Source organism: Notamacropus eugenii, chromosome 4, assembly GCF_028372415.1.
Source record: "Notamacropus eugenii isolate mMacEug1 chromosome 4, mMacEug1.pri_v2, whole genome shotgun sequence".
Taxonomy (NCBI): domain Eukaryota; kingdom Metazoa; phylum Chordata; class Mammalia; order Diprotodontia; family Macropodidae; genus Notamacropus; species Notamacropus eugenii.
In genome coordinates, this window is record NC_092875.1 from 289131873 (window position 1) to 289159321 (window position 27449).

At 35.5% G+C, this 27449-nt stretch overlaps 1 protein-coding gene across 5 annotated transcripts in view; it reads left to right on the forward strand.

Annotated features, from left to right (window-relative positions):
* The window catches only part of C4H8orf34 (chromosome 4 C8orf34 homolog), a 451431-nt gene that overhangs the window by 392363 nt on the left and 31619 nt on the right, over nt 1-27449 (forward strand). For 4 of the 5 annotated variants that reach the window (XM_072604793.1, XM_072604789.1, XM_072604791.1 and 1 more), the window contains 2 exons: nt 828-921; nt 26427-26854. In XM_072604793.1, the coding sequence (XP_072460894.1) occupies nt 828-921; nt 26427-26434 (102 nt within the window). In that variant the 3' untranslated portion in view covers nt 26435-26854. Of the gene's footprint in view, nt 1-827; nt 922-26426; nt 26855-27449 lie in introns of those variants that run through there. The other variant, XM_072604790.1, reaches the window with a different exon arrangement.

Genomic DNA, 27449 nt, shown 5'->3' on the forward strand with positions numbered 1-27449 from the left:
TACTCTGTATAATCTGACTCCACTGAACACATTTACCAACATCTACCAGTGCCCAATCTGTAGCCTTTTCTCAGTGAGGCTGATCTCTTTCCTATTCCTTTGAAATGTTTTTTTTCTTTGATTTTATATTCCTATATACTATTCCTCTATATCAGGGGTGCAGAACCTTGGCCTCAAGGCCACATGTGACCCTCTAGATGTTCAAGTGCAGCCTTTTGACTGAATCTAAACTCCTTTTGATCTGTAAAGTTTGGATTCTGTCAAAGGGCTGCACTTGAGCATCTAGAGGGTCCCATGTGACCTCAAGGCCACAGGTTCCCCACCCCAGAATACTTTTGACACTTAGTAGGGGCTCAACAAATATTTGGTGAGTTGAAAAAAAAATCATTCTGATTGCTTCAAAAGCAGAAACATGGAAGTCATTTAAAAGGGAGTTTCTTCAGTAACAGATAAGTCAAGGGAGTTGTCATGATATTTTAGGTCCCTTAAGACTCAAATATTTCTTAGGTGCATAAGTTAAGGATCCAAAGGACAGTAAAGAAAATTTCATACTATATTCATGGAATTATTATGGTTGTACTTTTAGAATGAGTACCAAGAAGGACATAGAATATTAATTCAGAAAATAATATATACAGAATATTTTAATCCCCATAGTCAGTCTCTAAATCTTATTAAAAGGTAAACTCCAGAAGCAAAAAGGAAAATATGTGATGTGAAAGTAATTAAAGCATGACGTGATTGGTAAATGGAACCTAATCACGCACCTACATGCACAACTGGTTCTTCTGTAAGGGGGTATCTAATATGAATTCACTCTCTGGCAGGAGGATTCTTTGAAGCATCTGCAGCTTGTTCATCAGCCATGGATTTTACCAAGCGACACTGAGAGTGAAGGAGTTGAAGCGGAGCAAGACAGATGTGAGTAGAGACTGTGATTTGCTGGCAAAAGGTACATTGCCTGAGGAAATGTATTTTTTATGGCCATAGAAAGCTACCATGTAAATATGCACGTGCAGACACATGATACATGTACACATGCTCACAAAAGCACACATTTACACACATATCCATGCAAACTCCCCAAATCAATGGACAAACTTGATGGGAGAACATGCAAAGGCAGACAGTAATTGGACCCTATAAATCTTGATTCACTGAAGTTTTAATTGTGGTATCAGATTCATTCATACCCATGAATTAACTTTCTGGAAATTGGCACCAACCTCAGAAATGGAGCTTTTCCACCTCCCCCACTAATGCCCTTGAATAGCCTATAGTGTAGTGACATGCAAAGTGAATCTGTAAAGTCTGTAATCTGTAAAATATTTTAATAGGGTGGTGAAGATACATATGATTATTAAAGAATCTTAAAATACCAGTCCCCAAATGTCAAAAGGATAATTAAAGTGAACCATATTGGTCTGATGGCAAAGCCAAAATACTGACTGAGATGGAAATACTGCCCCCAGGAAAAGAACCAAGTCTCCTGATTTTTCACCTTTTCTAACATCGTCATCAAGAAGTAGTTCTTACTGTATCTTTTCTTGTTATCATTATATTAAACAGTAGCCCTATTTTGGGTGATATACAATAGAAAATGCATTTTTGCACAGATGGATTCAGTAGTCCTAGTTTACAAAACTGTATAAAAACAGCCTTTAAAATAAAGCATAGAGTTTTATGGTTTCTCTCGTTCATTTGAATTCTTCTATGCAGCATGACTAAAGTAAAAATGTATTTAATAGAACTGTATGTGTAGAACCTTTATAAGACTGCATGCCATGTCAGGGAAGGAGTGAGGAGAGAGGGGAAAGGAGGGGGAGGGAGGGGAAAAAAATCTAAGATATATGGAAGTGATTGTAGAAAACTGAAAAAAAAATCATTTAAAAAAACACAAAAAAATAAATAAAATAAAGCATTGAAATTAAAGTTACCATCAACAGCATCCTGCTGAGGAATGAAAATTATACATGATAGTCTGATTTTTTTTTCTAATGACGATAAAATTAATCACATCTACTTGGAAACTCAGAATTAACTCTTTCCCGAGTCCTCAAAGCTCAAATCTCAGTTGTATTACATAAGAGGATATAGTGATGGCAAGAGGCAACATGGTACAGTGGATAGGGAGCTGGCCTTGTAGTCAGGAAGACTAGAACTGGACCCTCTGTGTCACACTAATTATATGATCAGATGCAAGTCCCTTAACCTCTCAGCGCCCCAGGCATTTGAAGTAAAGTTGCATTGGTTGAGAAGCTCTGCATCCTATGAATTCTATGTACTAATGAAATCACCAATCTAGACCCATCTACCCCTGTATATACATACACATATGTGCACACTCACAAGCTCCTCAAAACAGTGAACAAACTTGATTGGAGAACATATAAAGACAAACAGTACATAAATACATATATGTTCATATATGTATGTGTTATGTATGTATGGGGGTAGGTGGGTCTAGATTTGTGGCGTTGTGTGTGTGTGTGCGTGTGTGTGTGTTTGTGATAAGGGAAAGTTTCCAGATTCTTAGCTCTGCTCTGTTATTCAGTATAGGATATCTTTCTCAACTTTTTTCTTTCCTTACTCTTCTCCATAAACACTATCCTAGATTCCATTGTAAAACTAGAAAAACTTTCCATTATTTCCCAAATTCCGTCTTTCCTTCTTTCTTCCCTCCCTTTTCTCTCTTTTTCCTTTCCCTCCTGCCCATTCCCTTTCCTTAATTTTTCCATTTTTCTTTTTCATTCCTTCCTTCCTTTTTTCCTTCTTTCCTTCTTTTCTCCTTTCAAAAGAGTTGAGATAATTTGTAATTAAAACATAAAATAATTATCATCACTTATCTAGGAAACTGTTTATAGATTTCATATAATCTCAGTATTGATTTAATATGCCTATGCTCACATGTGTACATTCACACATAACACACAGAATATAAGCTTGCTCAAGGACCTATCAATCAGTATAAAGTAGGTCACTTTTGTACTAACTTAAATGTAGACCCAGAACCAAGAAGGTTTGATCTCAGCAGTATTGTACAGGGAGGCGACATTTGAGAACGGTAAATTATTTGAAAGAAAAATCAGATTTAAAAATAATTATGTGGTAATAACAGCCATCTGGAGATGGAATGCTAGAATTATGGCCAAACCCTCAACTTAGAGCAAAAACTGCTGTAAAACAGTGGCCATCAACAGCCAGGTGCTGGAACATCTGTACAATGGAAAGCCACTGAGGGGCCTGGCATCCAGACCATTGCTTCGTCTTGGTGTCTATGGTTTTAGAGCAGCTGGCAAGATGTGGACAGATGATTTGGCTTTTCTTTTTCCCAAAGGAGGGTAATAAAGGACACATAAATCTACATGGACCCTCTACATGTGATTTAGAAACCTATGAGTTCAAAATTTACGAGTGTGGACTGAAGAGGTAGAGAATTCATCTCTACAACAGTAACACCTGTTCTTTGACACAGATTTTTATAAATTGTATTTGGACAGTGTTTACAGCATTCTTCGACTTCTTTTGAGGCAACACCACCCAGGTGTAAAGACATTCCTAGGGTTTGTCTGGATCTTTTCATCCAGAGGTTTTCATCTCTTTTTGCATTATTATATAGTAAAACTAAGTAAAAGGAATGTTTAGAATGAGCTCTTTTTTTTTCAAGAAAATTTTTTTCACATTTATCATGCATAGTAAAAATATTTTTGTGACCATTATGCAGGAGAAGTAAACACAAATAACTATAATCCAACTAATTAGAGTCCTCAATTTAACTCAATTAGAAAGAGTGATTTACATGAGATTTTAGAGCTGGAAGGATCACTAGAGTTTTGATAATCATATCTTCTCATTTTATAGATCTCTACAGATGAGAAATGGAGGCTCAGAGAGGTTAGGGGACTAATCCAAGGCCACGTAGCTATTTAGGCACAGAGCTGAGAGTAAAAGCTGAGGATTGTGATTCCTGGGCCATCAGACCTTCCACCCCAGTACATTTTCTTCCTCCAGGGGCTCTTATTAGATATATTTTTATAAAACAAAGAAACATTTTCAATTGAATTTAATTTAACAAGCATTTATTTTGTGCCTATATTATTCAGTACAAGTGATGGGAATGAAAAAAAAAAGTAGACAGTCCTTGACTTGAAAAAAGCTTACACTTTAATGGAAGGTTAGATCATGTGCACATAAAAGTAAATGCTAATGGTACACAAAGGAAATTAAACAGGGGAAAAGTGCTCACACCTGGACAAATTAAAGAAAAAAACTTGTTATGCAGGAGGTGGTATCTGGGTTGTGCACTGAAGGAAGTAAAGGAGCCTGCAATTCAGTGGTGAAGGGGGACTGCATTCCTGATATCAGCTGTCATTCCTAGGCAAACACTCATGGGAAGAAAGAAACGAAATCTCGTGGATAGGGGACAGCCTGCAGGATAGTTTGGTGGAAATGGAAAAGTGTGAGAATAATATGAAATAAAAGTGGAAAGGCACATGGGATTATTGTTATTAACTGTAAAATTTGCAAGGCACTTTATATGTGATAACTCATTGGATAGTCACCACAACCAGGTGAGGTAGGTAGGTGTTATTATGGCCCTTGTTTTATAGATGAGGAAACAAACTGAGGCACAGGGGAGTTAAGTGATTTACCCAGGGTTATACAGCTAGTAAGTGTCTAAGGTCGGATTTTAACTCGTCTTCCTCATTTTAAGTCCCACTTTTATCCACTGTGCCATCTAGATTCCCTACATTATAGAGGAACTTAATTGCCAAGATGAATTTATCATAACATATCATATAATAGCATATCATGTTATATGATATATCATAACATGTCACATATATTATGCAAACGAATATAGCACAATATTGTATTGTCTAATATCACATTATATTGTATTAGTAGTACAGTGTTATATTAAACAATATTCACCAATGACATTAACAACATAATATTGTACAGTCATATATCATACTGTTAACATGTATATAATATATACATATATGTAGTTAGAGCAAATAGGTATACAATGTGACCTTACATGATATGTTATTGTTATATTAATCTATTTGTATGTTACCTTATTATATTAATAATATATGATATGTATCATATGATGTATATCACATAGTGCTATATATGTATTATGTATCATTGTATGTCATATAATGTTATATGATATATTACATAGCATATACTTATACATAGATATATATCATATGATACAATACAATGTAATATCATGTTGTGCGGTATTTTATGTTATGTTGTCATCCTATACACACTAGGGGAATATTTGAAGATTTTTGAAATGCCAAGTGAAATAGATAGATAGACAGACAGACAGACAGACAGACAGACAGACAGACAGACAGATAGATAGATAGATAGATAGATAGATAGATAGGTAGGTAGGTAGTGCAACACAGATAAATTGAAATCAATAGAGAGATGAGATAGATAGTACTATACAAATAAAGAGACAGTCCCCCCCCGCATGTCTGCAAGCGCACACACACACACACACACACACACACACACACACACACACACACACAAATATATTCTCAGTGGATTATGAGGGTAGGGAATGTTTTCAGCCTTACTCTGTCTTTGTATCCACAACATTGATCACTATGTTTTACACGTAGCATGCAGTTGATAAAAGTTTGTTGAATTGAGTTCTAAGTAAGTGAAGTTTGGCTATTGTTTGTAAGTACAACTTTAAGTTTTATGATGAGTTTTCTCCCCAACTTCTTGATAAGGAAGCTAAAACTGAAGATCATGTGACTTATCCAATGTGTACAGAATTCAGTGTGAATACCAGTATGTGGACCTAGGTATTGTGAAGTCAGTCAAAGTTCACTTTCGACTCCATTTACTGCTTATGGAAGAATTAAGGGTTGCTAATCTTTAAATGCTAACGTTGGGGGAAATTATAAATTGTAATTGTTTCTTCTTGGAAATGTCATTATATAGATAATGCTTGGTGGTTACTTTCAAAACAAAAATTATGTATTTTAAACTAATGAAAATATCTCAAGGCAAAATATAATAATCTAACACTAAAATTGAGTTCCACAATCTACGGTAATTTTATTTGCTGAGATTGTAGGCTTGAAAGTGTATCTCTAGCTAATCTTTACCATTTGCACGCATTCAGTGTGGTGGAGTAGTAATTCCTCTTTCCTATATTTTACTATTGATGACTTTAAACCTTTTGGAAAACTGCATTAAACATACTGATTTATCCTCTGTAAATTTAATTTAACAATGGCAAATTAAAATTATATTCCCTATATATTTTTTAATAATTTGTTTAAAAGGCTAATAGCAAGGATCATTATAGATTGATTCAGTCCCTAAGCCTCCTTTATCTTTTCAGACAAATAAGACTCATAAACCTGAAAATTGTGCTTTGTTCAGTCATGTCTGACTCTTTGTAACCTTTTTGGGGACTTAGGGACCAAGATATTGGAATAATTTGTCATTTCCTTCTCCAGTTCATTTTACAGATGAGGAAACTGAGACAAATAGGGTTAAATGACTTACCCAGCAGCTAGGAAGTGTATGGGGACTGATTTGAATTCAGAAAGCTGTCTTCCTGACTACAGACCTGGCACTCTATTCACTGAATCCTCTAGCTTCCCCAAACCTGAAAGCAGAGCTCACCTATTCCAGCCTTTCCATCTTAGAGAAGAAGTCACTGAAGCTTAGAGGATATATGACTCACATTTGAAGTTTAGCAACAGTATTAGGACTAGAAGCAGGTCACAGATCAATGCCATCATCTCCTCTGGAAAGGTTCAGTCAGTTTACTGCCTGATTGGTGGTCCATAGCTATGTTTTCTCTTCCTATTAGAATATATATTCTTTAAAGGTTGGTAATAACTACTTTTGTATCACCAAGCTTAGCACATTGTTGGCACATAGAAAATACTCAATAATTCATTCACTCATTCATTTATTCAGTTAATCATCCTTGCTTTCTTGGTTTTGTGATACTCTGTCTTCATACTCCAACGTAGCCCACTGCTCTTGTCTCAATGAATCCTTACCAAATGAGATGATTTTTTTTTCATTATAAGGAACACAGAATTAGACAAGCAATTTTCAAGAACCCCAAAGTCAGAGAAATCAAGAAAACCTGATGGTTCCAAGATGGATGCTCATGTGTTTTACGTGGGAAAATCCAGCACACCTTTCCTGAGAGCTCAAATCGTTCTAGCTAGTTTGTAAAGGTAGGTAGGTGGCTCAGGAGATAGAATTCTGGGCCTAGAATCAGGAAGACCTGAGTTCCAATCTGGACCCTGACACTTCCTAGCTGTGTAATCCTGAGTAAGTCACTTAATCCTTTTTGCATCATTTCCTTATCTATAAAATGAACTTGGAGAAAGAAATGGCAAACCACTCCAGGATCTTTGCCAAGAAAAACACAAATAGGCTCATGAAGAGTTGGATGTGATTGAACAACAACAAAATCTTAAAAAAAAGGGAAGTTGAAGAAAATTTAATTTTGGTAAAAAAATAAATTAAAGTCTTTCCCAAACAGGATACTGGAGGAACCATGCCATGATTTAGTGGAAAGAGTGCTGGATTTGGAGTCAGAAGGTCTGAGTTCAAATTCTAGCTCTATTGAAATTTACTCTTGTGTGACTTTTCTCAAATCACTTCCCCTTTTAGGCTCTGGTTCATCATATGTAAAATGAAGGCATTTGGTTTGCTGATCTTTATTTTGTCACCACTTATGCTGGAGTTCCATATGTGTCTGGAAGGGCTAGTGCACCAAAAGCTGACTATGAAGCATGAAAAACAAAAGAGAAGTGATTTTTAAAAAGCCACCTAAATTCCAATGACTTTTCAGCTCCCAGGATTTTGCAGTTTCTCTGCAATCTTGTGCTCCAAGATGGTCCAGGGGATAGGATAAACAGCATCTTAATCATTTAAACTGATTAGAATTCCTTGGGAAATGTTCTAAACCATAGTGAAGACAAAACTGATAGAAACAGATCTAGAGAGCCTGGAAACTTAAGAAAGGACCACAAAGAGCTTCAACTTGGAAGTGAGCAAGCTAGCACATCTGGAGGCAAATAATTAGAAACACAGATTTTTAGTGGAAGGAGAGAAGCTGGGAAGCAGTAACTCCACAGAGACAGTTGTATAATAGAGGAGGCAGGGTTTTCCAGCATCTTTCCTTCTAAAAAATATACAACACAGTTTTAGCTTGCTTACAAAGAATCAAGACTTTGCCAAAAAATCAAGTTGGTGGTAAAAATGTCTCTCAGGGCAGAATACTGCTGGGTTATCTGCCACAGAGTGCACAGATAACAGTGACTTCTTTGTATTCTGTCTGCTTGTGAGATACTCTACCAAAGACTATAGCTAAAATTTGATTTATTTTTTTTTTGTTGGGAATATTTAAAGTAAAAAAAAAGTACCTTCAAACTTTCTTCTCTTATTCTGTAGGAGCTGGGCGCTTTTAAGACCTATTCCCTGAATAAAAGTTTCACTCCTTTTCCCTGTGGTTTCATATTTTTTCTCAATTACCCCATTTTCCCTTGGGATGGGTAGTAGCAAGGAGACAGTGGATTTTATAAGGACTTTTTCACAAGAAATGACTGTAACAACATTTTCCACCTAGAAGGGACCTTCTAGATAATATAATTCATCACTCTCATTTTACAGGTGAGGAATCTGAACTCCTGACAAGTTAAAGGACCCCCCCCCCCCATAGTGGTACGGGTGGTCAGAAACAGAACCAGGAATAAAACCCATGTCTCCTAATTCATTATGCAGTCTGCTATTTCCACTGCTCTGTTCCTGTATTATAAGGACAGAAGTCTGACTGCAAAAGGTTAAGTGAGTCTGAGGACAGAAGGAAGAAGCAATGGGTATAGTCAATCTTTTCTAAGAGTTTGTATGAACAAACATGCAGGAAGAGAGTTTGAGGAGATGGTAAATTCCAGTTGAAAGGAAGTCTCTCTCATTCATGTATGGACTGGGCCAGGTGCTTGGTTTCATAGATCTAACTAAGCCTAAAATTCTTTTGGACCCTCTTCTCTTGCCCAGTCATAAGACAAGAGTGTTTTGGAGTCATAGATCACCTCCTACTTACCTGAGTTATGACGCTTAGAAAGAGCATCATGAAGTAGTGAATATATTCTTAGAGCTAGGAAGATTAGAGTTGTTCAAATCCCCCCTTAGACTCTTACCAGCTATGTGAAGCTGGCCAAGGGGAGGGAGAAGGTAACAAATATTTACTAAGTTCTGACCATGTGCCAGGCACTGTGCTAAGTGCTTTATAATGGACAAGTGTCTTAAAGTCTCGGGGGCATCAGTTCCTCATCTATGAGACCAGGAGGTTGGACAAGAGACAATAGGAACTCATAAGGGACTATAGGGATGATAAGGGACTGTGGAGACTATAAAGAGGTGGTACTAGGGATTATAGTGACTAAGGGACTATAGGGCTCACAAGAAACTATAGAGCTAAAATCCCTTTAAGTTTCACATCTGTGATCCTGTGATCTATGCTAAGGGCAGAAGACACAACTGCTATGGCTGCCATTTAACCCGCAGAGGGACCAGACCAAAGGGGGAAAAATCTTTATTTTCTCTATGATTGTTTAAAATCATTATAGCTCATATTTAAATAATGCTTTGCTTTTTTAAAGATATTTTTCATGACAATCCTGTAAGGTGGGGGGGGGAGAGGTGTGTGTAAAAAGATTACCATCACTATTCTATGAAGAAACTGAGGCACAGGAGATGAAGTGATTTGCTTTACATAGTTAAGAAGTGGTGAATGCAGAGCATCCATATAGGGTTTCACTCTGGAGCTAGCTCTTTCTTGTTCTGATAATGTGTCTCCAGAATTCCACTTGTGTGAAGGAAGTATGGAGTATAAGGGCAAGGAGGATGGGGAAGATGCCACAAGGCAGCTGGTTTTCCCTTAAGGCCTATTTTCCTCTCTAGGCTGTACTCTGGACTTTGTCTACCTCTTGGAGGGACCACTTAAGAAAGACAGGGACTTGCTTTCTGCTTGTATTTGTACATGCAGTGCTTAGTACGGCACCTGGCAAATAGTAAGCACTGAATAAATGCTTGTGGACAGATTGACCAACAGAGAAGAATTAACGCAGAATGTCCTGATCCCAAATACATGTATCCCCCAAAATAGAAGAGAAAATCTAAACCTGAAGGCACCTAGGGCAAGGCCCCCATCTATGGAGAAACCTTCAAGGATGATGCTTCCTGCAGGCATAGAAAGTTAGGAAGGTACTCAGAGATGACAAACAAGGAAGGAAAAGTAGCACTTTATCCCCTTTCCCCCAAATTAAAAGATTGTTGAAAGACATTCAAGTATGTAGACATTAAACATTAAGACATGAAAGGAGATGAAGAATGAAACACATAGTAAGAAAACATGGAAAAGAAGGATAACATTAAGAAGGGCAGATGAAGGAAAAAAATCTCCCTAATAAACTGAGACATCATTTTTGAGAATCAAAAAAGTGTTCTGCTACTTGTAATATTACCTGTATTTTTGTATTTACTCATACTTTGGTGGGACCCTAACTCCCAGTAAACTAAACAAAAATTTCCTGACTCAGAATGTTGTGGAGTAAAGGTGTTGAATGGAAGCTCAGGTATGACTATTTCCGGAATTAGATACACTAATTCTTATGTGATTATTTTTTCCTAATCAGAAACATTTTAAGATCATTTAATCTTAGCATCATAAATTAAGAGCTAGAAGGGATCAGGGGCCATAGAGTTTAACACCCTCATTATATAAATGAGGAATCTGCAGTCACAGGGAAATTGGTGTTTTGTTGAAGATCACACAGGTAGGAAATGACAGGAGCAGAATTATGAACTTGGACCCTCTGACTCTGGAGCCGGTAGACTTGCCACTGTGCTATTTTACTTTATGACGGTGAGCTTAATAAGTACTGCAGAATTTGGGGAAGTTGGTATAAGTCAAACAGCCTTATCTCAAATTAAATAGCTACAAATACCTGTTTACAGACAGTGACTTTAAACAGATATAGATATGTACATACACACATATACATCTATATATTTCTCTTTAGAAAAAAACAAAGCCAAACTGTATAAAAATGCACATATATGCTATACATATCTGCTTACAAACTTAATGACTTTGGATACCTGCACACATATTATATGTGAGAGAGAGTTTGGTTTTGTTTTTTTCTAAAGACTCTATGTCTTTGCATCATTCATTTGTGTATTCTTGTTCTTAATTTTCCTGAAGTCTTCTGCAAAGCCCTAATAGCATGAAAAGGATCAATTGATTCCTAAAAGTCTTTGAATTTTTTTAAAGGGCGATGTTAAATAACCTATTAAATTTAAGCTCACCAAATAAACTGATAACTGTAATGGAAAAATGTGGAACTGTGCTGAACCATATGGAAGACAGAGCTTCAAACTACATGTTTTGTCCATTAGGCTTTTTATATGATGTGCAACAGTAGTCTGAATGTTTCCTAACAAGCATCAGGGAAGGATAAATTTTCACAATTAAGCAACTGAATTGTTCTCTTTTGTAATGGGGAATTTGGACGGACAAAAATTGTGTATGGGATTGGGTTCTCTGAAGAGTAGAAATATGAGGTGCTTTGTCCAGTTTTTTTGTGTGTTATTTTCAAAAATCAAATGTAAATGAGTGTTACATGTTTTTAAATTCTTTTACCAAGTGCTTTTGTTTTTCTTGGCATATTCAGATATTTGCCCTAGGTACGGTCTCAAAACTACAAAATAATAAAAACAAAGTGAAAGAAAATCCCATTTACTTTTAGCCTTGACAGACAGAGCTTAAATGGCAACCTTATGTCAGATGGGATACATCTTTCACAAACAAGAAGAATTTATTGGCTGACTATGAGGAAAGCCTCTTTGCTTACACTCAGTGGGATTTTGTTCTGTCAGTCTCCAGGCCCTGCATCCGCTTGAGCTTGTTCACAGGAGCCAGGCTCCTCTCATCTTTTCTCAGCATCAGTTCCCTCTGAATTATTCCAAACCTACTGGGAATTTCTACTTCTGGTCAGGGATCTAGTCAGTCCTGTTCACACCCCTCAAACCCCCACCCCAGCCCTCTCCATGAGATATGAGAAGCTTAAAACAACACAATGTCAAGCCAATGGGTGGGGATTTAGTATTTATGATTTTTAAAATTGAGTTAGTTTGTGTATAAGAAATGAATAAGATAAGACTCAAGATGGGGAATGAAGGGACTGGAAAGAGTAAGAAGGGTAAGAAAAAAAGGAAGTAGTCATTTCAGTTGTAAGGGTAGGAAGGAAAACTTAAGTGGGATAACAGGAGTTGGGAGAGACATTTAGAAAGAATGAGCGAGAGTGGGAAGCAACCTTTGCCTGCTTTTCAGTTTGTCTTGTGGGGTACAGTCCTTTTTGTGAGGAAATAAATTTGAGGGAAATTCAGCAAAATGTGGACAAATCATTCTCTTGACATAGTTGTGAAATAATATGTTGGCCATTCTGTTCATAAACATAATCTTAAAATATTCATGAATCACTTAATTTCTCAGTCTGCTGTGGTAGAAAAATATTATACATGAAATTTGAGTGCAAGACCATATCAGAATCAGTTTGTGAGCTAGGAAAAATCTCATGCTCTACAGCTTATAACATTTTTAGGATAACAGCACACCAGGTATGTATTGCCTTTGAGTTTTGCTTCCATCTTATTTTCTAGACTATCATTCAGTTTTTGAGTTGTTCTTCTTTTCAGTCTGCTGCTTCCAAAGAAGTGATTGTTTTCAATCTCTCTCCAAACTGAATCTCATCTCATATCTGATTAAATTCATGAGTATCCATTTTCTTTTCAATGGATCTTATATAATCCAGTGTAATTTTTTTACTTCAGTTTGCATAACTGTCTGGTGAAATGAAGGGATATGTAGATTGTTCCTAGAACTTAATTCACATATTTATTCCCATGCTCTAAGAGAAGACCTTTTGAAGAAAGACTTGGGACATTGTCCTATCCCCTATCCACACAAAATAGAGCGCCCCACCATAGTTACCCATTCTTTGTAAAGAGGATCATTTGTGGAAGTATGGGAGCTCTTACTCATAGACAAGGATCTGCCTGTCCTCCAGTGCTCAAAGAAGCAGCAATGAATGGGATACTGCTCATTATTTCCCAGGTTGGCTTCTCTAACGTAATTATAGATGGCTTTAAGAAATCTATTTGAAATAGTTAAGTAGTTAAAAGATAGGAACAAACCATTCTCAAAAGAATTACAGACTGTCTACAACCACATGAAGTACTACAAATTAGTAATAATAAAAAAAAAATACAAAGTGACCCTGATATATCACCTCATACTCAGCAAATTGGCAAAAGTGACAAAATTTTAAAACTGGGAAAAGTCAACTTTGGAGGGGTTGTGGAAGGATAAGCATAATACTACATTGCTGGTAGAGCTTTAAATTGGTAAATAAAAAAATCTGGAAAACAATTTCTACTAAGAAAAACAAAGCGACTAAAATTCTCTCACCATTTGACTGAGATTCCATTGGTAGGTATGAAACTTTTAAGGCGATCATGACCAAAAAAAAATTCCCCCTACCCAGATTGAAATATTTATCACAATGTGTTAGTAGCAGTAAGTCAAGATACATTTAACTTGCAGTGTATTGATGAGTTTTGCTTATTTTTTCTTCTCTGTTTTGTCTTTAAAAGTACCATTTATTATATGTGATGGATCTCTGGGATAGGGAATTGGAGGGATACTTAGAGAATATAAGAAACAAACAAAAACTTTAAACAAAATAAATTTATGCAAAATTAATTAACATTAAAAATTATTTTATTCAAGTGGTTTTTATATACTGGCACTATGCTAAGCCCTAAGAATATACACACTAAAAGGGCAAAAACAATCCCTGCCTGTAAGAACTGATATTCTAATAGAGATAATATGTAAATATCTATCTGTCTATCTATCTATCTATCTATCTATCCACACATATGCATATATGTAATATATATTATTTGATATAGGTAAATATATAATATAATAAAATAATATGTGTACATATGTATGTGTATATGTGTATACATGTACATATACCTATATGTGTGACTGTGTTTATGTATATGAAATGAAAGATAACCTAGAAGTTTGGTGGACTAGGAAAGGTCTTCTGCAGAAGGTGAAATTTATGCTGAAATCTGAAGGAAACCAGAGAAAATAGGAGAAAGAAGTGACTGGGCAATGCCTTTCTGACATGGAGATGGGTGAAAGAATGGTGTTTACAAGGTATATTAGAGAGGTCAGTGCAACTGGATTGTAGAGAATGTGAAGGTAAGTGAAGCAGAAGACTAGAAAAGTGGAAAGTAAATGTTAGAAGAGCTTCACATGCAAAACAGAAGACTTTCTTTGATCCTAAAGATGATAGGAAGCTACTAGAGTTTACTGAGGTAGCAATGGGACATTGAGAGATCCAAACTTTCAGAAAGTCACTGTGGCTGCTGAATGGAAGATGAACTGCAGTGGATCTGTCTTTGGTTCTGACCTGTTCAATATTTTTTTATTAGTGAATTTGAATAGACAATGGCAAGCTTTTCAGATGTTCACATGACACAAAGCTAGGGAAGGGTGCTAGAGTAAGGATCCCCAAAGATGTTAACAATCTAGAAATGGGAGCTAAATCGACTAAGTTTAGTTTAATTGGAGAAAATATATAAAATTCCATACTTGGATCTTTTTTTAATCCACTGCACATTGAAAAATAAAATTTAGGGGTTGACTGGCATGTTGAGACAATAGTTTCAGTGACTATAGTTATGAGATCTATTACCCTACAAATTAAATATCATTCAACAATGTGATAACAACAACAAAATATACTAATTAGATGGAGAGAATAGAAGTATATCATCCAAAGCAAAGGCAGAAATCAGTTCACTTTACTTTGTTCTAATCAAACCTCAAAAAAAAAAAAAAGACTGGAAAAAGCCAACTTCAGAAGGGTTGTGGAAGGATAAGCATAATACACTGCTGATAGAACTATTAATTGGTAAAAAAAAATATTTTGGAAAACAGTTTGTAACTATGCAAAAGAAAGAGTCACAAAAGTTCTTTTACCATTTACTGAGATTCCATTAGTAGGCATATACCCTAAGAAAATCATTTAAAAAATACCCCACTCAATCTGAAATATTTATCCCAAAGTTTTAGTAGCTATCAGTCAAGTCACATTTCACTAAAGTGTTCTGTCCTGGGTGAAATATTTGGGGAAGGACTTTGTAAAGCAGGAATATATTCAGAGAAGAGATACCAGGAGGATGAGGGGAGATGATGCCATATGAGATTCATTTAAAGGAACTGGGTTCATCCAGAGATGAGAAGATAGGAGAGGGTAATAGCACTTTTCATGTAATAGAAGTTCTGTCATTTGGAAGGAGAATGAGACTTGTGATTGGGCTACCAGGGTACAATGAGGAGCAACAGGGTAGAAAATGTAGAAGTGCATATTAAATATTTTCAATATGAGGAAAAAATGAATGATTAGAGCACTATGGTGGGCTTCCTCCCCTTTTTGGAAGTCTTAAAGCAAAGATCGAATGACAACTTGTCAAGGATATTGTACTGTGAATTAGTATTTAGCTACAATTTGGATTAGACAGTTTTTGAGTCTGAGACCTTCAAACTCTACCACTTCACCTACCTACCACCATTTTTACTTCAACTTTAGATGAAGGAGGTTGAATAGGATGGTCTCTGAAGACCTTTCTAATTCTAGAGCTATTAATTTGTGATTCTATGATTATGATTTTGAGATTTCTTAGTTGGATTTATAACAATATAGTGTTTAGAAACAAGATCAGCATATATCCCTAGTACTTACCAAGTGTTAATGTCTATTTTCTAGCAAAGTATTGACCTTTATTGTTTCTATTTTGCAAAGGAATACAAATTCAAGTTAACGTTCATTGACCGTGGGCAACATTCAAAGAAATAAAATAATAGAATCCTATTTTTAGATACAGAGAAAGTTTGCCTTTCAATTGAAGACAAAAATGATGTTCCCTTTATGAAAATAAGCATAGCAAAAGAAATTTTTTTGCTTTTTTTAGGGAGAATTTCCCTCAATTTTGCAAAAAAAATGCTCCGTTTTGTAATGAGAGAAAGGAACATAAGCTCAAGAAATAAATGATCTATTACTACGTATGTTTTCATAGTAAAAATGAAATGGAAAATACAGAATAATATGATTAATAAAAAAGCAAAAATAAAAACCCCAACCAGTGAAATATTGAAATTTTTAAAAAATGATGTGACTACAAAATCTCACTACAAGCAAAGTGATGTAGAAAATTGTGTCATATTGTATTAACCTAAAATTAAGATGTTGACAAAATAAAATAATTTTAAGAGTTTGGTAATTACAGTTCAAGCTAGGTTTTATTTGTCATTGTAATCTATTAATATTGCAACAAACAGAATAAGCATGTTACCAAGTTCCCTTGAAAATTCTAATTTTCAAGTGAGGACTAACTGTATAAAATCTACAAACTAAATTATTGTACTACAACTTAGGAATACAGTTTTTTTTGTGTGTGTGAGTGTGACTAGATCCAATTTTCTAAACCAAGATTTTCATAAATGCCCCCCCCACATCCACATTTACAATTGTATACAAGGAATTAGATATTAAAAAAAAAAGGATTGTTAAAAAGGATTAGATCAAAGAAAGCATGATATTGTAAATTCATGAGATTGTTCCTAGAAATCCATAGGGAGAACGATGGTGGATAGGATTTGGTTGAAAGAAAAAATATATAGAAACATTTGGAGCAAATAAAAGATATGGATATTTTCCTAAAACAAATAAAAAAAAAGAACTGGCAAAGAGGCAAGATATAGTAGTGGTTGGGGACTTCAATTATGCACACATCTGCTACGAGTCTTATTCTGCTAACAGCAGAGTATCTGATCTGTTCGTGCTTTACTGGCAATCTCATGTCTCAGAAGGCAGAGAAAAGGAACTTAAGAAAATTGGAAAATCAGAAAACCCAGCAACCAATTTATACTTTAAAAATACCTGTATAGGCTGTGGAAGCCAGGGAGGTAATGCAGAATGAATACTAATCACAGCATGGTTCCATGAGAACACAGATGAGACATTAGTCATAGAGGAAACCTAAAATTCAGAGTGAGCTGAATCTTGTGATGAATGTAACCTCCTTGAGAGTCTTTTCATCCCTAGCATTTAGCAGAGTGCCTGGCGCATAGTAGGAAATTGATAAATGCTTGTTGATTGATTGGAAGTAAAAGGGATAATTTTTAAAAGAATATTAGAAAAAGGGCTAGGTGGGAAGATCAAAGAAGGAATAGGACCATTGTTTAGAAGTGGATAGGAAATTATCATGAACAGCACAAAGGATGGAGGACTAGTTCAGGTAAATGGAAATTCTTTGGGGACAAGGACTATTTTGTTTTTACCTTTACCTGTTCATATCATAGTATCTTACAAACAGTATGCATTTAATAAATATTTGTTGAGTTATTCCTGTTTATATTCCTGCCTGTGTTCTAGAGCAAAGAGAATTATCCTTGAAATGAAAATTAAAAAAAAAAAAAAACCTGAAAAAATATCTGAAAGAGATGAAGGGTTGGAAATCCAAGTCATATGACGAATTAACCAACAAGGATTTATTAAGTGTTTACTACATACCTAGCACTGGACTAAGTGTGAGGGATGCCCAAAATAACACAAAACCAGTTCTTGATCTCAAGGAACTCATGTTCTAATGAAGGAGATACCATGTAAATAACTAGTTTATATTAAAAACAGAAAAAGAGTACCTTGTTGAATTCAGTTTACTAACTGCATTCAGAGTCACAATAAGAACTTTTGGTAGCTAAACTATTGGCTTTGAAAGTGTCATACAGTACTGGAAAAGGCAAATAGTTTCTCTCTTTTTGTTTTTTTAATGGAAAAAAAAGTGGAAGCTGATAAATATAGGCTTGTGAGTTTGATTCCTGGTAAAATTCTAGAGCATTTTATTGAGGGAATGTTTTTTGAACAACTTGAGAAGGGGTAGAAAAAAAGAGTCCCATTAGGAATGAATCACACCTACCCAGTCATATTGCTTTTTTTGACAGGGTTATTTTTCTCATAGACCGGAGGAATGCTATAGAAATAGTGTACCTAGACTTCAGCCAAAAAAAATTTAAAAAAAAGATGTTCATGCTATTCTTGCATAAATGCAGAGAGACATATGGAATAAATACATGTTTAGGTGATTTTGGAACTAATTGAATGACCAGACCAAGACTAGTCATTAACTAGTCATTATCTAATTTGAAAGATGTTAATGGAGTGTCCATAATGTAGAGGCTCCTCTTGGTTTACTCTCCCAGCTCCCACTTTCACAGGCGGAGTGATCGATTATTTCACTCCTGATAATAGTAGCACTCAATGGTTTAGGGATTTTTCTAGTATTATTTCTCATGAACTCTCGCTGGTTTATTCTCTATTGATTACAAGTCAGACAATTAGCTTTTAGAAAGAGATATTTACTAATGTGAAATATAACCACCAATTGGTACAAAAACTTTGCCCTCACGAAAAATCTGGGACCAGCTATCCCACAAATACCTAGTTTTTGCTTTGAGTTGATTGATTGATTCAGTGGAAATATCTAAGAATTATTAACACCTAGTTTATAACTTTGATTAACGTTGAATCCAGGTAGGACTTAAGTTACTCTCCCTCTCCCATACCCACTAAGAGAGCCTATCCGTAGTCTTGGTTTAATCCTGGACTAAGTTATAAGGAAAAGAAAAACAAATTTCCCTTTTCAGAGGAAAGTTCTGGTCCCTGTAGAATTTCCCAGACAGACAATGCAGAGCCCTGCCTATGCCATGTAGCACTTTTAATCTATAGAGGCATAGGCAGCATGCTCATTAAATTTTTTGATGATAATAATATTAGAGGGATAACTAACATGTCAGAAGATGGATTCAAGACTCCAAAAGTTCTCAGCAGGCTAAAATGATGTTCTCAACCTGTTGAGAATAAATTCAATGGAGATAAATATAAAATCATATATTAAGATTTTAAATATATATTATACATATGTTGGTATGTGTGTGTGTGTTGTTCACAAGTACAAGAGGGTAAAAGTATGGTTAATGCAACATGAATGCAAAGAAAAAAAAAGCTGAGGTGATCTCATGCCACATTAAAATATATGTAGATAGCAGAAGAAGGGAGTCCGTAGTCTTACAGTACTAAGCTTGTTCAGACTACCTCTGGAATATTATGATGTTATGATCAGTCCTGGGCACCAAATTCTAGGAAAATCTTGGCTCACTAGAGGAGACACATCCAGATTGTAAGGGGTACGGGGAAAGGAGCCCATTCCACACAAGAATTACTTTAAGGAACTAGCTTAGATGTTTAGCCTAAGAAGAAAAGACTAGGAACTTGATACCTATTTTCCAACATTTGATATCTGCCATGGAGAATTCGCTTTTTTATCTTTGGTTTTGCTTTTTATATTGGCCAAGGAGAGAAGAACTAAGGGAAATGCATGGAAGTGATAGAGAAGGAGATTTTGGCTTAATGTGAGGAAAAAAATCTTAACAATTAGGGGTATCCCGAAGAGGAATGGAATGCCTTGGGAAACAGATCACCTTTCACTTGAAGCTGTCTGTTGAATGTGGAAAGCCTACATATTGAGGAGTCTCTAGAGGAGAGATGTCAAACCCTGAACAGCTTGACCAGATTCAAATGTAGTTGGGAAATGCTTAACTACATAATTAATTTGTGGTTTTCCAAGTTAATATGTAGCCAGAAGGCATCCATTGCTATTTGAATGTGACACCATTGTTCTAGTGGGTGTTCTTGATTGAGTACAAGTTGAATTACATGGCCTTTGAGGTTCCATGTAACGCTGAGTTTCTATTTTCACAGAATTTGTCCAGCAAGGAAAGCAAATTGGTAAAGTAGGAAGAAAGGAAACTTCCACAGGATGAAGTTATCATGTCACCTTAGAGTTTATAATAATTGAGAAAAGAGAACTCTGAATGGCACATTCACACATTATACACCCTTTCAACAACATTAAGTATGGTCCTCTCTGCCCAGAGATTCTAAAAAAAGAATGGGTGAGAGAACTTCAAACATGATATTATCAATACAATTTTGTAATTTTAATAAAGAAGAAGTGGGTCAAGTTAAAAGAAATCTGTGTGAGTACTAGGGAGATTTACAATGACCTCAGATTTTAAAAAGTTATGGACGTACTATAGAGATAGGGTCAGACTTCCATGGATACGTATAAATCTGTATCACAGGCAGGAGGGTAGCATCAAGAAGGCTCAAGTCCACAATCAAATGAAAATTGTGACATAGGCGAAGTAAAATCATTAGCTTATTGAACTGAATGGGTATGTTCAGAACATGAAGAATAAGGGAAAGGTTGTTCAAACTGATTGGGACAGATAGGTCAAAATTAATAAACAGTAAGGAGTGCTAACTTCAATTTTGCTTCTTACTCTTTTGAGGAAAATTACCTTCAAAGTATAAATAATCAAATGGATATAATTATAAAGAAACTGTAGCCCAACAGAAGTGAATGTATAGTATGAGAACACATCTGTTTCCATAAGTTTGAGTGTCCAGGTCTAGAAGTCTCAGGACTTTGAAACAACTTTCAGATATGTTCATGGATTCACTGTTAATCACTTAGAAATCACAGAGTAGGAACAGTGTCAAAAGCCTGAAGGAGACTAAGTAAAGCTCCAGTTTTCGAAAAGGGAAATGATAAATTAGTGAACTTAATACTGACCCTAAACGAAAAGCCTAGATCATTAATAATGAGCAGTGGTGGCTGAGCATGTAGAAAGTAAAGCGATGAACTTGACAAGCTAACATGGGGTCATTAAGAGCAAGTTGTACCAAACTAATTTCATTTCTTTTAGGGACTTCACAGAGCTGTTTTGCCAAGACTTCTGACAAAATCTATAATGATATTCTTATGACTAAAAAGAGGAGGAAAAGTATGAACTGAGAGCACAAAGTTGATACTTTTTAGCTTTATCCATCCTTTCTTGATATTCCCATGATCTTCTATCTTTCTGTCTCTCGTATACCTTTGTGGGCAGCTAGGTGGTGCAATAGACAGAGCACCAGTGTAGGAGTCAGGAGTCTGAGTTCAAATCTCACCTCAGATACTTGACACGCAATAACTGTGTGACCTTGGGCAAGTCACTTAACCCCAATTGCCTCATCCTGGGTCATCTGCAGTCATCCTGATGAATATCTGGTCACTGGGGTCAGACGGCTCTGGAGGAGAAGTGAGGCCCTCCCTCACTCAAAACAAAGTCAAGTGCAAGTCATGTCATTATTTCTCTGATGGCATGGTCTTCTTCAGCAACGAAGGACAAAAACACACACAAACACACATATCTTTAATCTTTCAATCTCTACTAGCTCCTTCCTCTCCACCAAAGAATGTAGGAATATAGATTAAGAGTTAGAAAGAATATTTGTGGACATTTAGTTCGGCCCACTCATTTAACAGATTAGCAAATTGCGGTCCCAGTGACTTGCATGACATCATACAGGTAGCAAGTGGAAAAGGGAGGATTTGTACCCATTTTTTCTGGTCTCAAACTAGTTGCTCCTCCTCCTTGCCTTTATCTCTTCCCTAGCCTTAGAGTTACTTCTACCATTACCATTATTTCCTCCTTTCTTTCTCCTCGTCCTTCTTCTCCTCTTCTCTGCTTTTATTCTTTCTCTGCTTCTTCCTCCTTCCTTTCCTCTTTTTCTTTTTCCTCCTCCCATTTTGTGCCCTCTCCTTTCTGCATGTGTCCCTCCTCTTTCTTTTCTTTCTCTTCCTCTTCCTCCTCTTTTTCTTTTTTCCTTCTACATTCTACTTTTCCTCCTGCTCCTTCTCCTCTTCCTCCTCTTTTTCCTCAACTCTCTCATTTTCTCAAGGTATAGTCATCCTTTCTCAGGACAAAGAACATGCCCATTAATGATAACAAAAAGAACAATGTCCATTATACTTTTTTAGCCAGGGAAAAAATACAGTGCCATCAGCTACTTTGTGTGCTTCTTTGCAGATGGTAGCAGAGGACACCTTAGTGACCACTCCAATGATAAACAAAAACTAAAATAAACTATCACCTACCAAATAAAGTATAACCCCTGATTCTGATAGTCAAGGATTTCTGTAATCTGCTTCTATGTAGCGTTTTCATTTCATCTGACTGAATTGCTGTAATCAACTTCATATATGCACTTTAAGTAGTAAGCTGTATTCCACTATCAAGTCCTTGTAAAATGCTTGATGTACTTTTCCAACTGGAAAACCATTCCCTTTGTGTCTCTCAATTCCTTCTTCTCTCTTTTAAAGCCAACTTTGCCATGAAAGTTAATTTGTATAAAATTGCTTAAGGGTTCAACTCTCCTGAATCCTTTAGTTGTAATTGCCTGCTTATCAAATAGCCTATGCTTTAAAAAAAAATTGGAGAACTTTAAAATATATTTGAATACAATTATGTAATTGTCAAACTGTTACGGCGTTGTTTCATCACACCAAGATATTCGGGAGAAAAGATATATTCTACAAAATAGTAGATATTAAATAGCATTCAATTTGGAACAATCAGTTTTGCTTATTGAGAGACTCTCTAGTCTATATATTATATAGATCCTTTGATTTTCCTGTCTTGCTGTCTCTTTTTCTTTCATTGAACTGTTACCTAGTTCTGCTACTATGAACGGGATAAGGGAAGAAAAGAAGGTAAAAATGAATCCAGTAAGTTTTGTTCCTTTTTAGTAGGGCACATGGAGAAGGAATTTGAAGCTTTCCCTAAAATAATATTTTTGTATTACCATAAAGGATTTCAGTTATCCATAATACTTCTTTTCCCATCACCATGCTGGGTTGAAATGCAAATGTGGTTGTATAAGCTGTTGAATAAACAACGTACAGAAAGACTGTGTGCTTTTCTCTTTCTCATTGACTTACAGTGGACCGTGGACTGTACTGGCTCTGATGTTAGTGTCCTAAGATTCTAACAGATTTCAGAATCAGTGGAGCATAGTTATCTAATAATTAGCTTATAGGAACCAGGAGCTATTGATTGGCTACACAGTCTTAGGAACCGCATTTTTCCTACACTTTTTCAACCCTACAGTGTAGAATATTAACAGGTTATAAATATTTCTCAAAGATGTAAATTTTTAAAGTTACTTTGAGAGACTTGGGTTAAAGATATTAAACTCAAACTAGAAAAAACAAAAGGAGTCTTGGATTTCTCATAGGATCATATATAATAAAAACAAGTATAATGGAGCGGCATCATCATTATCATAAACAATGTGCCAGAAACTATGCTAAGTGTTTTTATAATTATTATCTCCTTTGATCCTCACAATAGTCCTGGATGGTAAGTGTTACTATTATCCCCATTTTACAGATGGGGAAACTGAGGCAAACAGTTCAAGTGCCTTATCCAGGGTCACACAATTTGTATGTGTCTGAAGTTGGATTTCAATTCAGGTCTTCCTGACTCCAGGTTTTCCTGACTCCAGGTCTGGTGTTTATGCATGGTGCCACCTAACTGCCATGATGGAAACTTAAAACTGCATCTTTAAATTTTTGTGTTGAATAAGGAGAAGTGTGTGACCCACAGTAAGAGAATTATCCCCTTGACTCCCATGAAACTTTAAAGTCTCTGTTAGAGTCCTTGTAATACAGCTCTACAAAAGAATATCAGCGGATGAAATAGTGAGGAGGAATCATTGATTTTTAAACACAAATACCTTTCTTAATTTAAATAAATAACCCCATGTATAATATGATTTTAAAAAGATAACTGGGAACTTAAATGGAGAATCAACCATGAAACATTTATTAAAGGAAGTTAAGGTCGTTAAAAATGACTAGTGAGTTTTTTTAACAGTTTTATTGGAGAAAAAAATAGTGACTCAAAGGGGGTCAGGATTTCTGCATATAGTAAATTAGATGATTACAAGTGATTACATCAGAAAAAACAGAGAGTTGCTCAAATATTTTTTTTTTAATGTATTCTCTGCTAGGAAGAATGATTTTGCATTGCAGATGCTGGGAAAAAAATGTATGAATATAAATATGTAAGATAAGTAGAGAAATAGTAAGAAAATATAGTTATCCTCAAAAAAATCAAGTTAACTATATTCTCCATTGCTAACATAATTGGTGGATGTGATTGCTTAGCTATTATCAGTGATATCTGAAAAATGGGTAGAATAGGGGAAATACTACAGGACTGAGGCAGGACAAATGGCCTGATTTTTTAAAGGAGGATAGGGAGATGGGAGGAGGAAGAAAACAGTATACATGATATATAGTCCAGTGACATTGACTTTGATTCCTTAGAAAATTCTGGACTCTATCATTAAGGAAATTGTTATTGAACGGCGAGAAAAGTAGTTATTAGAAAGAGTCACCATGGCTTCATGAAGAACTAATAATGTCAAAATAATCTCATTTTATTTTTTGACAACTTTATGCAACTTCTAGATCATGGCAAAGCTGTAAATCATTAAACTAAATTTTAGCAAAATTCTGATATTCTTGTAGAAATTGGTTGAATGAATGAGGATTTGTTCATATTTCAATATCAATTTGGTAAAAAGTCTCCAATTAGGTTCCTTGAGTACTTGGACCCATTTTTTTAAATCTATGATTTGATTAAAAGCATAGATAGAATGCTTATCAAATACACAAATGGCACAAAGTCAGGAAAATTAGTGAATTGGAATGAACAGAGATAGAACCCAAGAAAAGATCTTTGCGGGCAGAATACAGGCATACCTTGGAGATTTCATGGGATGGGTTCCAGACTACCACTATAAAGCGAATATCATAATACAGCAAGTCACACAAGATTTTTGGTTTCCCAGTGCATATAAAAGATATGTTTACATTATACTGTATTCTATTAAGTGGTCAGTAGTATTATGTCTAAAAAAATGGCCATATCTCAATTGAAAAATACCTTATTGCTAAAAATGCTAACCACCATCTGAGCCTTCACAGAGGCATAATCTTTTTGCTGGTGAAGGGCCTCACCTTGATGTTGATGGCTGCTGACTGATCAGGGTGGCAGTTGTTGAAGGTTGGGGTATCTGTGGCAGTTTCTTAAAGTAGGACAACCATGAAGTTTGCCCCGCCTGTTGACTCTTCCTTTCATTTAGACATGACTCTTTCTATCACTTAAACACTTAGAGGCCATTGTAGGGTTATTGATTAGTCTAATTTCAATATTACTGTGTCTAAGGGAATAGGGATGCCTGAGGAGGGGGAAAGAAATGGGAATTGCTGGTCAGTGGAGCTGGTCGGTGGAGTACACGCAACATTTACCATTTAAGTTGGCCCTTTTACATGGGCTTAGTTCATGGCACTTTAAAACAATTACAGTAATATTAAAAAACACTGATCACAAATGACCATAGCAGATATAATAATAATTAAGTTTGAAATATTACAGGAATTTCTAAAATGTGACACAGAGACACAATGTGAGCATGTAAGGACATGCTATGGAAAAATGAGGGCCGATAGCCTTGTTCCATGTAGGACAGGCATAGTTTTCAGGAACAGGGAGATAATTCATTTGTATTCTGCCTTCTTCAGGTCACATTTCAGGGTATCTTTTACATTTCTGGATGCCATAATTAAAGATGAAATTTCATAAGGTAGAACATATTCAGAGGAGGTCAACCAAAAATAACTTATGGTATTTGAATCTATTTCATGTGGGGATTCCTTAAAAGAACTGGAGAAGACACAAAGGCTGTCATGTATAAGAGTGATTAGACTTACTTTGACCCCAGAAGGCAGAACCAGGAGTATTGGAGTGGAAGTTGTAAAGAGACAAGGCACAGACTGAGAATTATATCTTAAAGAGATTAGAAAGGAGGAGTGAAGAGAAAAATACCTGGAGACAAAATCAATAGCAATTTCACATCTAGGAGCACTATCTTTTGTGGCTTACTCAGTGTCTCCTTGACCTAAAAGTCCTCGAGTTTCATGATTTCTTTCATTTTTCTGATATTATGGGTCCTTTCTAAGACTTCTTGGGAAGAACTTCTGTGGACAGCATTGGGTAGGTAGCAAGTTTTTTTGAAAGGGCCAAGATCTTTCCTGCCAGTACCAAATAATATAGTGTTGCAAAAATAACTCTATAATCTGGATGATATTACATACCCATGGTAGTTATAAATTGTGCATACCCAGTATATGTGAAATTCCAAGTTTTGCTGTAAGTTCTGTTTTTAAAAGCATTGTTATCTGTGTATTAAGCGTATTAAGTATCTCTCTCTCTCTCTCTCTCTCTCTCTCTCTCTCTCTCTCTCTAGGTATGTGAAGTTGGTAGAAGAACATACATATAGTTATTAAAGAAATTATCAGTTATTGAAATCAAGCTACAGATCTGCTTTTATTGTATACAGTAACTTAAAGAATGGTTATTTTTCTAATATAAATAGAAGAAAAAGAACTAATAATATTCCCAGTGACGCTGAAATGTGGAATCACAGCATATTAACTAACCAATTCACAGAACCTTGGGGAGGTTAGTCTTAACTGCTTCTCTTAACATGTGGGATTTAGATAAGTCAACTTCTGATTACTTTAGATGGAAACTTGGTATGTTAAATATTGTTCAACGCAAATGACTTTGCTTAAAGACTTTCTCTATTTTAACTTGTCTAGGGTTTTTTTACTCCTTATATTTTTATAATACTTTCTCATTTTTTAGATTAATAAACATTAACATATTCACCCATGTGTGCCAAAATGTACCATTCGAGTTTCACAGAGTTTAATGTTTAGTCACTGTTACCTGCTCTGTGTTCTTTGTGGCGTTCTGTACTTACCATTTTTTAAGGTATCTAATCTTATTTTTTTAAAAAAAGAGGGGGATTACTCATGGTGGGCAGATATATAAGGAATGAAATGCATGCGAAAGAAAAGCAAAACTTCTTATGCAAGGAACAGTGTTTGCCCATATATTCAATTCTGAATACTGTTCTCATGATTTTTTAAAAAAAGATAACTAATATATACTCACACTTTTGAACATTTATACACTGATGCTCGCCAGTGATTTGATGTTAACAAAATAGCAGTTTTCTTGAGCATGTTTTCCATTTGTTTTCTTGTTTGTCTCAAGTTACCTGTGTTTGGTTGTATTTTAACATATAAAACTGTATAGTTAAATTGCATGCATAGTAGTTACCCAAACAGTGAGTGAAAAGCCACTACATGGTAAAAAGAATAATAAAAAAAAAAGAATGAAACTGATCATTGAAATAACCTAACAATATGAATATTTATTTCCCCCCACTGAAACACAACTTATGTTTCTATAAGTAAAAATT